The sequence below is a fragment of the Orbicella faveolata genome, unplaced genomic scaffold, assembly GCF_042242905.1.
Source record: "Orbicella faveolata isolate gen_17 unplaced genomic scaffold, um_ofav_v1 contig_12, whole genome shotgun sequence".
NCBI classification, from domain to species: domain Eukaryota; kingdom Metazoa; phylum Cnidaria; class Anthozoa; order Scleractinia; family Merulinidae; genus Orbicella; species Orbicella faveolata.
The window spans coordinates 19,012,579-19,027,969 of NW_028301539.1; the positions used below are offsets into that span (position 1 = coordinate 19,012,579).

The 15,391-nt window shown below is 36.6% G+C and overlaps 2 protein-coding genes across 2 annotated transcripts; both read right to left on the minus strand.

Annotated features, from left to right (window-relative positions):
- Positions 1 to 1,063: 1,063 nt before the first annotated feature.
- LOC149116974 (uncharacterized) lies at positions 1,064 to 1,833 on the minus strand. Its single transcript, XM_089279073.1, has one exon. It carries the CDS (start codon positions 1,768 to 1,770, stop codon positions 1,213 to 1,215), a length of 558 nt encoding a protein of 185 aa, XP_089135199.1. The 5' UTR covers positions 1,771 to 1,833; the 3' UTR covers positions 1,064 to 1,212.
- An 8,562-nt stretch (positions 1,834 to 10,395) lies between these two features.
- LOC149116975 (uncharacterized) lies at positions 10,396 to 14,543 on the minus strand. Its single transcript, XM_089282686.1, has one exon. The coding sequence runs from the start codon at positions 13,905 to 13,907 to the stop codon at positions 12,966 to 12,968; it is 942 nt and encodes a 313-aa protein (XP_089138812.1). The 5' UTR covers positions 13,908 to 14,543; the 3' UTR covers positions 10,396 to 12,965.
- Between the last annotated feature and the right edge of the window lie 848 nt (positions 14,544 to 15,391).

Below are 15,391 nucleotides of genomic sequence, written 5' to 3' on the forward strand. Positions count from 1 at the left end.
GAGACAGCCTAGTGGATACGCAGACTACTTTGGCAATGTTATGACGAAATTCATTGTCAATAGCAGGACAGACGCATTAAAAACTGACATCAATTTGTTTTTTACGATAACAAGTTGTCAAATTGGTCGCTCTCGCTCGTTGACGCATTGCATAAATTATAAATTCATGTGTTTGTCCGCTTATTGACAATAAAAATTAGCCAATGAGCGCGTGAAAATTTCTGCAGTTATCGTAAAAAACATTATAGTTAAGGCCTTAAAAGTAACTTTGAATTTTCTTTTGCAATAACATTATAGCGAAGGCCTTAAGCAATTCATTGACAACGTGAAAAGCAGATATTCTCTTGTTATAAATGTTTTATGAATTTTTTCTCGAAGACACCTTGCGGCTGTTTTTTAATAGCCCTTTGGCACCCTAAAACAATTGTCAAAAAACGCCTTTCGGTAAGCGAAGAAAAATCCAATAACTTTATTGAAGATGTAGTTTAAGGATAGACGTTCACAGATATAAGTGAGTTCAAGTATGACGTTTAAGGCAGACGGCAAACGACAAAGATAGCCTCTGATTTTTTATTCGTTTTTTCTAATCGTTAAATAAATGACACAAAAATAGAAAAATGTCTCCTACTAGTTGCCGCAAATACAAATATTTTCACTCTACCGTACAGACAGCTGAAGACAGACGGCAAAAGTATTATAAAAGTATGGACACGTTCACATAACTGCGAATTTCTCAGTTATGATTGATTCAATCCAAAACCAGTATGATAGATTTCATGCTAGTCATATAGGAATACTTTTCACCAAATATCAGAAGAAAAGTTCTAACTGAATATGGCAGCTATACGAATTGCTTAATTGTTTAATCAATTAATTAATTTTATTTATTTTATATCTTGATTGTGAGATTAGATCACAAGTTTATTCCATTTCTTTTCGCGTGGTGATCACTTCCTAATTCCCATGATTGTATGACTCGCGTAGTGATATTTTTGACCAAAAAAATGTTCATCTCATTTCAGCTACTGTGTGTAAGCATCACGCAAGAGTTATGGTGCGGTTTTCGAGTGTCGTAAAACAAAAACCAAACCAATTACTTACCAATTAGACTGCTCAGCCAATCTCAAACCGTGGTGAAACCAAAACCAAAGTAATTGTCTAATTATTTTCGACACTCAATTGCAATTGAAAACCGCTCTACTATTGATATCATTATGATTCCTCTTCAGTTTCTTCGCAACGGAAGTTTTTTACGATTCCTCTTACCCCATCTCTGATTTCCTTCATCCTCCAATAGTAAAGCAAGGGATTCACAAGCGAGGAAGAAAAAACAATTACCGCGCAAGCATTCATGGAGACCCTCGCTAATTTAGTGCTAAAATAGCCCACAATATTAATTACTGCAAGATTGCACACGTAGGGAACGTAACTCAGTAAAAGTATTGCAAGAAGATAAAAAATTGTGAAAACAGACTTTTTGTATTTGTCGATGTCAATGGCGTTTCGATTTGCTTGTATTTGACTTTGATGGTGACGTATGATTCGAAAAACTTTGAAATAAGAGAAGCCAGTGATAAAAAAACAAAGTGCTGCCGCTAATAAGAAGATAACAATAAGTGCACTGAAATATTCGTTTGTATAATACCAGTTGTACATGTGCCAAGCATTCAACACAATAAGCAAAACTGCAGACATGATATAAATAATAACGACTCGACGCACAGTAAGAAGAGATCTTCGGCTCATATGCAGCCATCTTTCTACAGCCATTATTGTGATAAAGTGATAACCTTGCAATTTTTTGGGACACTTTTTAGTTTTGCGGTAACCCTTGTTTGAATTTTGCTTATTTTCGAGATTTGCTACAGTTACAACTAAGCTGACCATCAAGAAATAATTGATCGCATGTCGAAAAGTACATCAGAAATTAAAATCATGATGATAAGCTAAATGAAGATGAGACTTGGTTTCTGTCTTATCTAGAAAGTTAATTAAATTGGAGGTAAAACTTAAGCAGATTTCTGCTTGTTTACACGAGAACTGTCAATTTGTTTATACAAGATATTTAGTGGCTACTGTTGCATGAAGTTACGTTTTGTCCATGTCTTCGGCTTCGGTTGTAAATCTCCTTTCTGCGCAGTTCAGTCGTTGGTTTTAATTCAGTTTCAGAATATACAATTGCGAAAACTGCTCTCCACGACAAACACTGATCAAACAAACAATAGTGTGTGCTCTTTTCATATTAATCTTTTGTATTCACATGTAAATTTAACTATTTTAGACTTCCTTTATAGCGTAGAAATAGCGTTTTTCCTCTTCTTTTTTCCTTCTTGTGTGTGAATTTGTGCTTCAGTTTTCTTGCTGACCTGTATTTTGTTTCTATTTAATGCTGATGGTAACTGGCTGCCTGGCTCTGCTAGCCCCTATGATTCTTCCAGGCAGGTAGTACTCTAATTTTCACTTTTAATATTTTCATTGAACATTGTAATTTTTTAGCAAGAGTGAGTACAAAAAAATATTGATTGATTGCAGTGTGTGAAACAACCTGTGTAAATATAATGTATCCTTCGGCAGATTATCGGCAAGCTTCTCCAAAGGCCATTATTACTATAGCAGGTGGAATTTCTCTGCTTTAACCCTTATTTATATTTAAAAAAGCGGGATATATCCAAGTTTTATTAATTCAGTTATGTCTGCAACGTTTATCTGAAAGTATTCGTATACTAGATTATTACTCTAGTAACAGTATTTTTGTCTGATCCGTTTTCGTGACACTGTGAAGCGTAAATATATAACCTTTCAATTTCCTTTGCGAGCGTTTTCAGAAAACTATCTCTTATTATTGCGTAATTAAACAATAAACCCTTTCAAACATAGCTGGTACCTTCTCGAGTTTGGTCGGATGAGTATGTGGACCTGATCCACGATCAAAGATTCAACGTTGTCCGGTACTGCCACGTGTATCACCGGTATCTTGCAACAACAATATCATGGAATATCCGTATGCCACAAAAATTGCTGAAGTTTAGTAAATGTGGAACCGAAGTTGAGCTTATTTTAGCGTGAAGTGCTTATTTCCGAACACCAACAAACATTTTGGATATGACCATATGTTCCCTGCACCGTGAACGCTTGGCAGTTGATAAGACTATGTAGTGTTCCTGGGGAGACTAAGGGTAAGGGGTATTCCCAGAACAAGTGGGCGGGGGTGTGCGGCCCGCTTCCCAAAACCTTCACTAAACTCTGCGATTTTCCCTACCCTATTTATTACCTGACCAAAATTCGATACCCTATTTATGACCTGACCCTTTAATCATTACTCCGTTTCAAACCTGACCTGTAATTAGTTTGAAAGTTGAGACCGACGTTAAAGGCATTTTGAAAGGCGTTTGTTGACGGTCTTATCGAAAATGACAAAAAAGTAGCTACTCAAAAAGAAAAAAATGTAATACACAATGCGACTAAAATGCAAAAACCATATCCTATTTACTAAAGTGGCCAAAATTGATGCCCTTTTTGACGAAAACGCCTTTAAAACCATATCCTTTGGGGTCGCACATACCTATATAGCCCATATAAGGGAGTACCCTCCACCCATGTAGATTGGAATTTGGAACACGGATGAGAAGTATGGTTCACCTGCGAGAGGGCGGAAAGGACAGGAGCACTTACAAATGCTTCTTTTTATTCGATTTGCTCTTTTTGTATAGGAACGGTGATACTCGTACGACTTCTCAAACTCATTAATAATTCATCACCTTTAAACAAAGGAAATCATGACCGTCATGGTGTTTGGATATCTGATCTTAATTAGCATAGGTTTTTACGATTTTCTTTCTCCATTTTCTCCTTAATTTAAGTTTTGATTGGGAGGATATATCAAACACTCAAGACAGTGTTTGACCAAATTTGCAAACACCTCGAAGTTCGTCAAAAATACTCCGCTACGCGTCGTATTTTTAACTCTCTTCTCGGTGTTTGGAAATGTGTTCAAACACTGTCTTTCGAGTTTGATATATTACTTAGTACACTTCAATTTGGCTGGTTTAGTATACTGTTCAAAGTCAATCGAATATTATATTCAAAAGTTATTAGTATCAAGCAATCAATTCGCCCTACAAGAGCTACACTTTATCGTCAGGTTATAACACTACATGACGTTAGCTAACTCTTGTTCAATCAGGAGCTACTGCCCGAAGAATGGAAAAGACATGGCAAAATTGACGTCAAAGTGCGGGCTTTCTATCGTACACTGTAATAGACAGGCAATTAGTGGGCTTAGATGAAAAAGAGGTTGTTTTACGACGAGTTATTTTATTTTAAATTCATGCTGCCAAAAAAACCCAAATACAAGTCCACGTCATAAAATCTCAATGGTGCTCATTACGTAACATCCTTGTTGAGGTCCTTGTTGCTTGTCGAGAGATAGGTAGCCTACCTGAGTAAGTCAAGGAAAAAGCAGATTTTTGAGACTATAACATTCAACTTTAGAATCTCACTATGTTTAAAAAAGAACATTTGCGTTCATTATTTGTGCGCAATTAACATTTGCGGTCTTTTTACAGCTTACGTCTCCTAACATTAAAACAGAGTGGAGTCACGGCTTCGATAATGCGTGTTATTTTATTGCGGGACAGATAGAAATTGAACGGTCCTTGATTGTTGCAATGTATCAGATGATGTTTTATGTACCAGCGCAATACCGAAAAAAGTGTTGAGTTCTGATAGGAAACACCGCCAACATGAGGCCGACTTACTCACCAAAGGTCGCTTAAGAAAAGGAAATCACAATTTTATGTTAGCGCGAAACAGACAAGGAAAGATGTCATGAAGGGCTGAACATGTACATCACAAGACGAGGTCAAGCGGTGAGTCACAGCAGATTTTGTAAACGTTTCCTGACGCGTTTCTTTTCGGTGTAACTCTACCTTTTGCTCTGATGCATATTCAACTTATTCCGTTTCTTTGCCTCGCTTAACAACACAGAGGAGTTTCATAGCGAGTTTTTTAGAAGCGAGAATTTCGAGCGGTTGCTAAGGAGAATTTATTCTCATTTAAATTCATCATTTTTAGTTACTTCAGAGTTATTTCATGTGCTTTAACTTTTTCATGACCAGTAACACCAGTGATGACCTCATCAGGCCACGCCCTTGGTCATGTGACTAATACTGAAAAAATGCAAAGGCTCCCAGGCAAAATGCTTTATCGGGATTTTTTTTCATTGATTTAATATTTTAGTTTTAATCCTCATTATGCTATGCATAGATTTTGTTTTATTTCTAAAAGGTCAGATTTTGAGAATTTCAAAATGTTGAAAAACTCGTAATCTTCTGAAAAAGCAAGATCTTGACAAAGGAATGCTTAGCTATGTTTCCAACGTTGGCTTCAATCGAAACTCGTCGAAAAAGGCTCGATTTAATGAAAAACCGCGTTTCCTTTAGCACTTAAAGAAACTGGTAGTGCGCCCGATATATATCGGAAGTTACCCTATCAGCGCGTGCTCTGATAGGGTAACTTCGAAGCCAACGCACTTTGGTAAGATCAAACAAAGCCACGCAGAGTTAGTTTTTCTCTTTCTTTCGCTCTTGTTTTTCTGTTTTTCTCTTATTTTGTCTTTGCTTGTTCTTCTTTTATTTTGCATCTTGTGAAACACAAAGAATTAATATCTAAAATGCAAGCGAATTTGCAAGTTATTGAGTTGTTTTTACTTTCTGCGCGCAGGTTGACGTAAGTAACCGGAAGTGAAATTTCACCTCCTTAGCAACGCGCGCGAGCGCGCGCATGAATCGGTTAATGGGCCTCTTAACAAAGAAAACATTAGGCGATTTTGACAAAGTGCACCTTTCATTTCGCTCAGTCGAATATGCCAGCTAAACTGATTGGTGTTGGAAATATAATCAAATCATTAACACACAAAAACAAATCACGCACCTGGAGGAGTTTTATTCATTAAATCGAACTAATGTCGAAGAATGTTTCAATTGTGCTCGCCTAATTATTTCACATTCACTTTTGAAAGGTCCCAATGGTTTTTCTCAACAATTAAGGGAAATTTTTTCACCATGGCAACTTTTGAAGATTCTTTTCTTTTTTCGGTGCAAATCAGCAGCAAGGAGAACCATCCGTCTTCTTTCAAATTGCGCAATAGAGATGTGGTTAAGTGGTTTGAAAGCTCAAAGGAAAAGCTTACATTAAGACATACATATTTTTAGTATTTTGAGGCGGGAGTGATTCGTATCCAGGACCTACATTTTGATTTAACTATAAATGACGCACTCAGCCACTGGTCTGACAAGATAGCCAATATTAGTTATTTGCAATGGGCTGGCCTTCGCCATTCTATACCGTCCTTTTTAAAGAAAATCATTTCCTGTCCATCTTTAGCTCCTCCATCCTTCTTTATTGACGACAACATCTTCGACGTCAGAAAAAAGAAGTCAAAAGACTATTACTCACTTCTTGTTCGCAAAATAGCACAATTGCCTAACATCATAAACAAACTGCAGAACGATTTTAACTTTTCTATCGATCAGCTGAGACAAATCTTCAGTCTGCCACACTCTGTTGTTCTTGAGTCTTATGTGAAAGGATTTCAATTCAAAGTGCTCAACTCTATTCTGTACACTAATTCAAAATTACACAAAATAGGCTTTAAAACAGACGATCTATGTTCATTTTGCAAGGCAGACCCGGAAACTTTATACCACCTACTTTATCATTGCTCCTTTGTTAAACGATTCTGGAGTGAGTTTCAAGGTTACTGGCACCAAATCTCAAATCAGCAGGTTCATCTTTCCCTCCAAGATGTTTTATTTGGAATATTATCCAAACCATGCCCTTTACTCAACTTACTGAACTATTTTATAATCATTGGTAAACTACTTATATGGGACTGCAGAAGATGCCAAATTCAACCCACAATTCAAGGATTTCGTACTAAAATTGCCATCAAATATGAAACGGAAAGTAAGATCAAAAAGAAAGATTATTTTAAAAAAAGTGGGTACTAATCCCAAATTAATTTATGTATTATTTCATTTTTTTTTGTTAATCACGTAGATGGCGTTATTATTATTTGAACTTTTTGAACAGCATGACAACTGTAACTGTTTTTTTTTCTTTTTTTTTCTCTTTTTCTTTCTTCTTTTTGCATTGTTTTAAGCACAAAGCTAATTAAAATATTCTCCCTTCTGTTGTATCTCTTAATTTTCAAGCTTTGTAGTATTGTTAGTATTAATTTTTGTGAGCAATGTAATCGCGTTTGTATATTTCATGTGAATAATCTATTAGTAAATAATCTCGGTACTGTTAGTTAATATATAAGTGTGTTCCTCATCATTGTATATTGTAGAGTTGTTATCGTAAGCTAATTATATATTTATTTTTGATTGTAAGTTAATTGTAGATATTTTATTCTTCTGTAAGTAACTTTAATGTAAGTAACGTATGTCATTGGCAAATAAAAAAAAAAAAGACATACATATTTTTTATCCTTGCAGGAAAGCGGCAACATGTTAAAGCGCTTTTCCCTTGAGTTTCAAAATTAATTCGCATTTGCCTTATTTTTTTTTTTTTTTTACATTACTGGGCTTCGTGATTGGTTTAAAAATCTGGCGCCACTTCTCATCCAATAAGAAAACCAATCGTGACTCGCTCATAGCACTTTTTCCGCGCTTTGTCCCGGCTACACATGTATATAATTGGTTCGAGTTTTGATTGGTTGAAGAGATCGTCTGTGCCCTTTGTGATTGGCCAGAGTTATTACTTTAGTTTTGATTTTTCGACGCTCAATTAAAGACTGCTCTAAAAAGATGCAAGTTGCAAAGTTTTCTCTGCGTATGCTGCTATAAATTTATCTTCGAAAATTTAGTGACAGTTTTATTGCTCTTAAAGGATTTTCTAGCGATTTAGAGGTATAGTCATGTAGTTCATGCAGTCGATTTGTCAATGTACCTTTTAGCAAGATATTTTACTGTTAAAGGTCTCTGAAGAGCCTCTTGGCCGAGACGAAAAGCCGCGTCAGACTAGCCACGAACATTTCACAAGTATTTGACAATTGTTTGCTTTGCATAAATTTAATTCGTGAACGTACGGTAGGGAATCCTTCTGCGATAGAGGGCCAGACTGTCAACATCAAGAATTTGCCAACGGGACTTTGAGCGTGATGCTCAATGAGTTTGCCTAAGAATTCTAAAGGTCTCTGAAGAGTCTCTTGGCCGAGACGAAACGCCGCGTCAGACTAGCCACGAACATTTCACAAGTATTTGACAATTGTTTGCTTTTGTATTTTACGTACTGCTGTTCTGAAAATGCTCTAATCTTCCAGCAATGGGTTTAAAATACAATTGTCTTACGTGCTTTGTGCTTATTCCACTTACGTTTCTTTCTTTTAGTTAAGAATTGGTGCCCTTTAAAAATGCTATTTAAGCACCTTTTATTTCCATGCGTGGGTGTACCTACTAATAAGAAATCGTCTTTAAGCAAGAAATATCGTACAAAGTAATAGATTACGTTGATTATATTGTCGGGATTTCATGGACGATTACAAACGAACTTGGTATTTTAAACTGCTGTTAAAACAACCTTCTTAACCGGCGTCCGCAGAAGTCTCTAACTAACAAAATACATCCTTTGGTACCAGTTAGGGCCCGTTTACAAGGAGGAAGGGTTACCCTAGCAAGCGGGTTAACCCTAGCTGGAGGGCAAAAGATAGCCCGGGTTTACAAGCAAAATTTCACAGGTAGGGTTACCCTACATCCCGGGACAACTTAATGCGCGGTTACACTCAAAGGGTCTGGAAACAATTAGAAAGTTAACCCGGGAAGGCGGGTTAACCCTACCTGGAGTGTTAACAAGGGAAAAAGTTAACCCGCCTGCCAAGGTAACCCTAGCACGCAGATAGGGTAACTTGCCTATCCGGGTAACTCTAGCTGCGTTGTAAACACGACGAAGGAAAAAAGAGGAAATGTGTGAGTGCTAGGGTAACCCGCTTGCTAAGGTAACCCTCTCTCCTTGTAAACAGGCCCTTAATCGTCATCAATTTCCTTCCCCACAAGCGGAGTATGGCTTTTCAGAGTTAATTTCCCCCGTGTTAAGCGCGCTCAGTAACCCTCAGGTAGCCGTCTGAATTGTGAAAACTTCTTAACGGCAAAGGATACAAACGCACAGGTTAAATTTTTGCGTTTCAGAAATGCATTAGTAATCTTTGTTGATTTACTTATTCTCATATATTCTTTGAGGCCATTTCCCTGAAACCGGCTTTCGAGTGATACTTAGTTCTGAAATTTACGTGCTTCTGTATTTTTCTTTTGGCTTGCATCAGTACGAATGCTAACCGATCTCGTTTTAGAAACAAGAAGATCTGTTAGATCTTAAAACCGCGCTTTTAAAATTTAACTGTTTTCTTAGCACTACAGTCGCAACGCAGTGCACATTCAAAAGTAATCCTTGATGATTCATTGATTACTGTAGACATCACATCACTTGATCAACACAGACTGTACTATTGCACCATCAGTCGTAGCCGTTGCGAAATCTCCGATGACGTAATAGTGTTAATCTGGAACTTTCTTTGGGATATGTATGGGCATGAAGATACGAACACTATTAACAACAGCTTTCTTTCTTAAAAGTCAAGTTTAAATTTAATTTTTTCCTTGAGTAAAGGGCTAGCAAAGAAGTCACACGAGTCATATTATTCAAGAATTGCGTTATCGACGGCTATCTTTAGTACGGTGGTTATTTCCCTACCAATGACGTAATCATTGCATGTCCTGACATGTTCTTTGCTTGGCTTGCAAATATTTCATTTTCCTTCCGATCTATGAACTCGTTGCGATGAAAGAGCCAAAGAATTTACTTCATTTGCCTAAAACCACAAGAAATACTCGCAAACTTGCAAATAAATTGATGACCGTCGCTTCTGACGAAATAAACTTCCAAAGTAAACACGATCTTATTAGTCACGTAGCGAAAGTGAAAGCTGCAACGTCAACGCATTCCATGGCTGACGTAATACCTTTTTTTAGCGTATTTATTATTCCCTTTGAATCCAACGCTTCGATAAAACCAAAAGAAAATATATTTTACCCACAACAAAGGAAACAATATCCGTAAAATTATCCGTGTATTAATGTTTTAACAGCTTCTGGCGGAAAAAACATCACACGTTGCGTGACTCGGAATTTGGCCGAGCGGAGGTCTGCGTCTGGTCACCGACAAAAAAAAAAATAATAATAAACCACGGGTAAACCTAGAACCGCGCTCGGCCCATGGCCGCGCGGTTAATAAGACCAGGCTCGAATGGACACCATATTCATCATAAAACACCTTAGGGGAGTGTTATTCACTTAAACGAAAATTTTCTTAAATTTTATTGTATTTTTTCTTAGTGAATTTGTTTTAATTTTTTTTTCCTTCAGTTGTTTCTAATAGGAAATGAAATCTTAGAGTGTAAAAGAATAATTGTTCTCCATGATACGTTAGCCAGTAAGGACTGGGCTTCCACAGATTTATTTATTTTCTTTATTGCATGTATAGCATATATAGTTAGGTTCTTTTTTAATTATCGTAATTATTCATAGTTAGGAATTTTTAAATTACTTTAATTAATTTTATAAGTATATATATTATTTATTGTATGGCCGATTATTGTTATTGTAATTTAGGTGAGGGCCACAGGTTTGTCAGTCCAGGACTGTAAAGTGTTTTCCCTCGATATCGATAAATAAATTTATTATTTTATCTTGAAAACTCCACGTTTTAATCTTGACCTTTGCCTCAGAGTTTCACAGCGTCGTTTCTACGCATCACCTCTCAATCTAGGTTCGCTTCGAAATTCTCTGAACTTTCTTACGAAACTTGCTTCGCGAACTTCGCGAACTAACTTACATACTAACTCTCAGAACAGTAAAGTTGAAAGTACTTACAGTACTCAAAAGAAAAATGTCACGTACACGCGAAACTTGTCACATCAGTCGGATTTTATTGATATTCTATTCGATTAATGTTCACTTGACTTGTAAATTATTCGAATTCACGTGCTAGCAGGCGTTCTTTAAATATTTTCGGTCGACACGCATATAAAAGACACGACCTAACTCTTATTTATTTATTTATTTATTTGTTTACTTATCAACCAGGGCAACTGCACAAACAAGGCAGTGGCAGTATTTTTTATGTTTTGTTTTTGTTGATTTCTTTTTTCCTCTTGGATTGGGGGAAGGGAATATAGCTAAAAAAACCTTTATTACATGTATCTTCAGTTTTCTTAAGGAGGCGTTATTCAGTCCACAGGATTAGAAAATATAATGAAAGTCAGTCTTCAAACTATTGAACCTTTTGACTCCAATACTGAACTAGACTCAATTGCTTTGTTTTGCTTAAGTACAAAATTCTTATCAGTAGATATAAGTCGAATCACTATCTTTTGACTTACTTTCTCTTTTTCCGTCACTAAATAAAAGTTCTGATTGTTAAGTAGTCGCTGATTAGATTTCTTTACTTATTCGTAACATCCTTTCGTCATGATACACTTATAATTAAACAGCATCACGTGTTCATGTCAAAACTTGACTAAAAGTGAGTATTTGATTTTGGCAAACATCGGGCTTATCGCAGATATCCTTCCGTAGAAGAACTAAGATTGCATTCATATCGCTTTGAAGTACAAGCTTTTAAGATAAAACGATCGCTCACGAGGCCACTATCAGACCGTGTAGTTTAGAGGATGGTCGGTAGATTTTATAAATTCATAAAACTGGGCGGCTGGAGCGATTCCCCTCCTGACTGGCTGCATAGAATAAGTTTCTCTTTTGTAAATAGTTATATGTTGATTTCCTAATAAGAAGATTAGACTATTCGGCAAATTGGATACTGCGCTAGACAAACACAAATTTAAGCGAGAGGGATTTCCTTGTATGGGATCACTGGTTTAATGATGCACCATTTGATGGTGTAATCACTACCATTCCACGTTAGTTCTCAGATGTACTTTTGTCAGATATATATTTCCGAACGATTATTTCTTAACATAGCACCCTCGCGCTGAGGGAATTGCAAGCAAACTACGCCAGAGTTTTGAAAAACGATATACCCAACCGCTGTTCATCCTCAGCAAACATAAAGGAAAAAAAAGTCCGTTTTTCCGGATTTTAACCAGGCCCCAGGAAGCTCCAGGACGGTAAACAAATACTACAATCCTGCGTTTTACCAACTGTGCTATCGTTGCTTTGCACGAAAACATGATGCAATTAACTAGATTTTGACAACGTTCATATAATTGCGAATTACTCAGCTATGAATAATTCAATCCCAGAACAAAATGAATAGTTTTAGAGTCAATTATGCAGGGATCATGTCGGCTAAATTTCAGATTTATAGCTCTGATGCTCAAGCTAGAAAGCATATTTGTTTAATTACAGAGCATGTATGGGAACGCTATATCGGAGAATGTATGGGCACGTTCACATAACTACGAATTTCTCAGCTATAAATGATTTAATCCGAAACCAGAATGATAGATTTAATACCAGTCATATAGGAATAATTTTCACCAAATATCAAAAGGAAAAGTTCTAGTATTGCAGCTATACGAATTATTTAATTGTTTAATTAATTAATTAATTTTATTTATTTTATATCTTGATTGTGTGATTAGATTACAAGTTTATTCCAAGGTTTCTAATAGTTTGTTTTCGTCTGTGATCAGTTACTGTATGACTCGCGTACTGATATTTTTGACAAAAAAAATGCTCATCTCACTTCGGCTACTGTATTTAAGCATCACTCAAGAGTTATGGAGCGGTTTTCGATTGAGTGTCGTAAAACAAAAACCAAACCAATTACTTACCAATTAGACTGCTCACTGAGCCAATCTCAAACCGTAATAAAACCAAAACCAAAACCAAAGTAATTGTCTAATTACTTTCGACCCTCAATTGAAAACCGCTCTACTAATGATATCATTATGATTCCTCTTCGGTTTCTTCACAGCAGAATTTTCTTACGATTCCTCTTACCCCATCTCTGATTTCCTTCATCCTCCAATAGTAAAGCAAGGGATTCACAAGCGAGGAAGAAAAAACAATTACCGCGCAAGCATTCAGGGAGGCCCTCGCTAATTTAGTGCTAAAATAGCCCACAATATTAGTTACTGCAAGATTGCACACGTAGGGAACGTAACTCAGTAAAAGTATCGCAAGAATATAAAAAATTGTGAAAACAGACTTTTTGTATTTGTCGATGTCAATGGCGTTTCGATTTGCTTGTATTTGACTTTGATGGTGACGTATGATTCGAAAAACTTTGAAATAAGAGAAGCAAGTGATAAAAAAACAAAGTGCTGCCGCCAACAAGAAGATAACAATAAGTGCACTAAAATATTCTTTTGTATAATACCAGTTGTACATGTGACAAGCAAACAACACAATAACCAAAACTGCAGACATGATATAAATAATAACGACTCGACGCACTGTAAGAAGAGATCTTCGACTCATATACAGCCATCTTTCTACAGCCATTATTGTGATGACGATGACTGTTAGGGAGGAAAGGCAGTATCCCACGAATTGTAGGATAACAGCAGCAATGCAGAATATCTTAATGTTTCCTGTTAAATCCGCCCATCGGTAAACAGCAAAACACGGTTGAGTTAGTAACCCAGTGCAAAAGTCAGTGAAGGCCAAACCAGCAAGAAGAACATAAGATGGAGTCCTGAGAGACGGGTTCTTCCAAATTGCTGCCAAAATGAAAGCATTTGCCGCCACTGTCATCGGTGCCAGAAGTGAGGAGATAATACAGGTTGTAAGGGTTACACGATAGTAAAGTGAGGTGCTTTCACTAGCGTTAAAAATGATTAAAAAGGAACACCAACTGTCTGGTAACCGCGAAGAATTGAAGGCCATTGCTTGCTTTGACCTCTCAAACCGTTTCACGTTGAATTTTGGGCAATAAAGTTTCTCTATTCCAACAGTGACTTCGGGATCGTTGTTACGTGTTTTCTGACTCTCACTCGTTCGCGGCCATTGCTTGAAAACGGGCTATCTTCTGATACTCAGTTCGCACATTAAAGACTGCATTTGGCGTGGTTGGGTATGACAAGTAACATGTTTGCTGTTGCAAATTGAGCCAATTCATACAAACAAAATAAAACAAACAACTTCAAGCACCTTTTGGGCGGTTTTATTGATAAGTCGACCGTAGTGTTTGTTTTAATTGTCCTCGTTTAATTAGTTCGCATCCATTTGCAGGGGTATGGTTCTAAGGTGTACTTAACTCGATTTAGGGAAACAAATATATACATTCTTTATTTTCTTCCATAGGAACATTTGGCAATTCTCTTCTTTTCGGTTCAGATCAGTAGAATCGAGAAACAGCTGACTGGTTTCAAACTGCGCAGCAAAGACAGCGTTTTAGCAGACAGAAATTAATTAATTTTGGACACTCTAGGTTAAGTTGTTTAGTTGGTTTTAAGAGTCAGTGTCAGTAAATATCAGATATGAACGTCAAAATCTCGGACACAGCCAAAAAGTCGATTTCGTTCATATTTTCTGTATTGATAGGCCCTTGTGCAAAAGGAAACAAAAAAAGGTTAGTTTGTTCTAATATTCATTTTTTTGAGAGTAGCTAAATAAAAACCGTTGTAATTGTCAAAAAACGCTTATCGTTAAGCGAAGAAAAACCCAATAACTATATTGCAGATATAGTTTAAGGATAGACGTTCACAGATGTAAGTGAGTCAGTTTAAGCATGACGTTTAAGGCAGACGGCAAACGACAAAGATAACCTCTGATTTTTATTCGTTTTTTCTAATCGTTAAATAAATCACACAAAAATAGAAAAATGTCTCCTACTATTCACCGCAAATACAAATATTTTCACTCTACTGTGCAGACAGCTGAAGACAGACGGCAAAAGTTTCATTTTTGCTGTTTGACGTTTCCCGTAAACGTCATGCTTAACCTCTCTAAACTTGCAATTTATTTCGGGACTCTTTTTAGTTTTGCGGTAACCCCTGTTTGAATTTTGCTCATACCCTATTTAAGACCTGACCCTTTAATCGTTACTGTCTTTCAAACCTGACCTGTAATTAGTTTCCCAGTTCAGACCGATGTTAAAGGCATTTTGAACGGCGTTTGTTGACGGTCTTATCGAAAATGACAAAAAAATAGCTACTCATAAAGAAAAAAATGTAATACGCAATGCAAGACTAAATGCAAAAACCATATCCTATTTACTAAAGCGGCCAAAATTGATGCTCATTTTGACCAAAACGCCTTAAAAACCATACCCTTTGGGGTCGCACATACCTATATAGCCCATATAAGGGAGTACCCTCCACCCATGTAGATTGGAATTTGGAACACGGATGAAAAGTGTGGTTCACCTG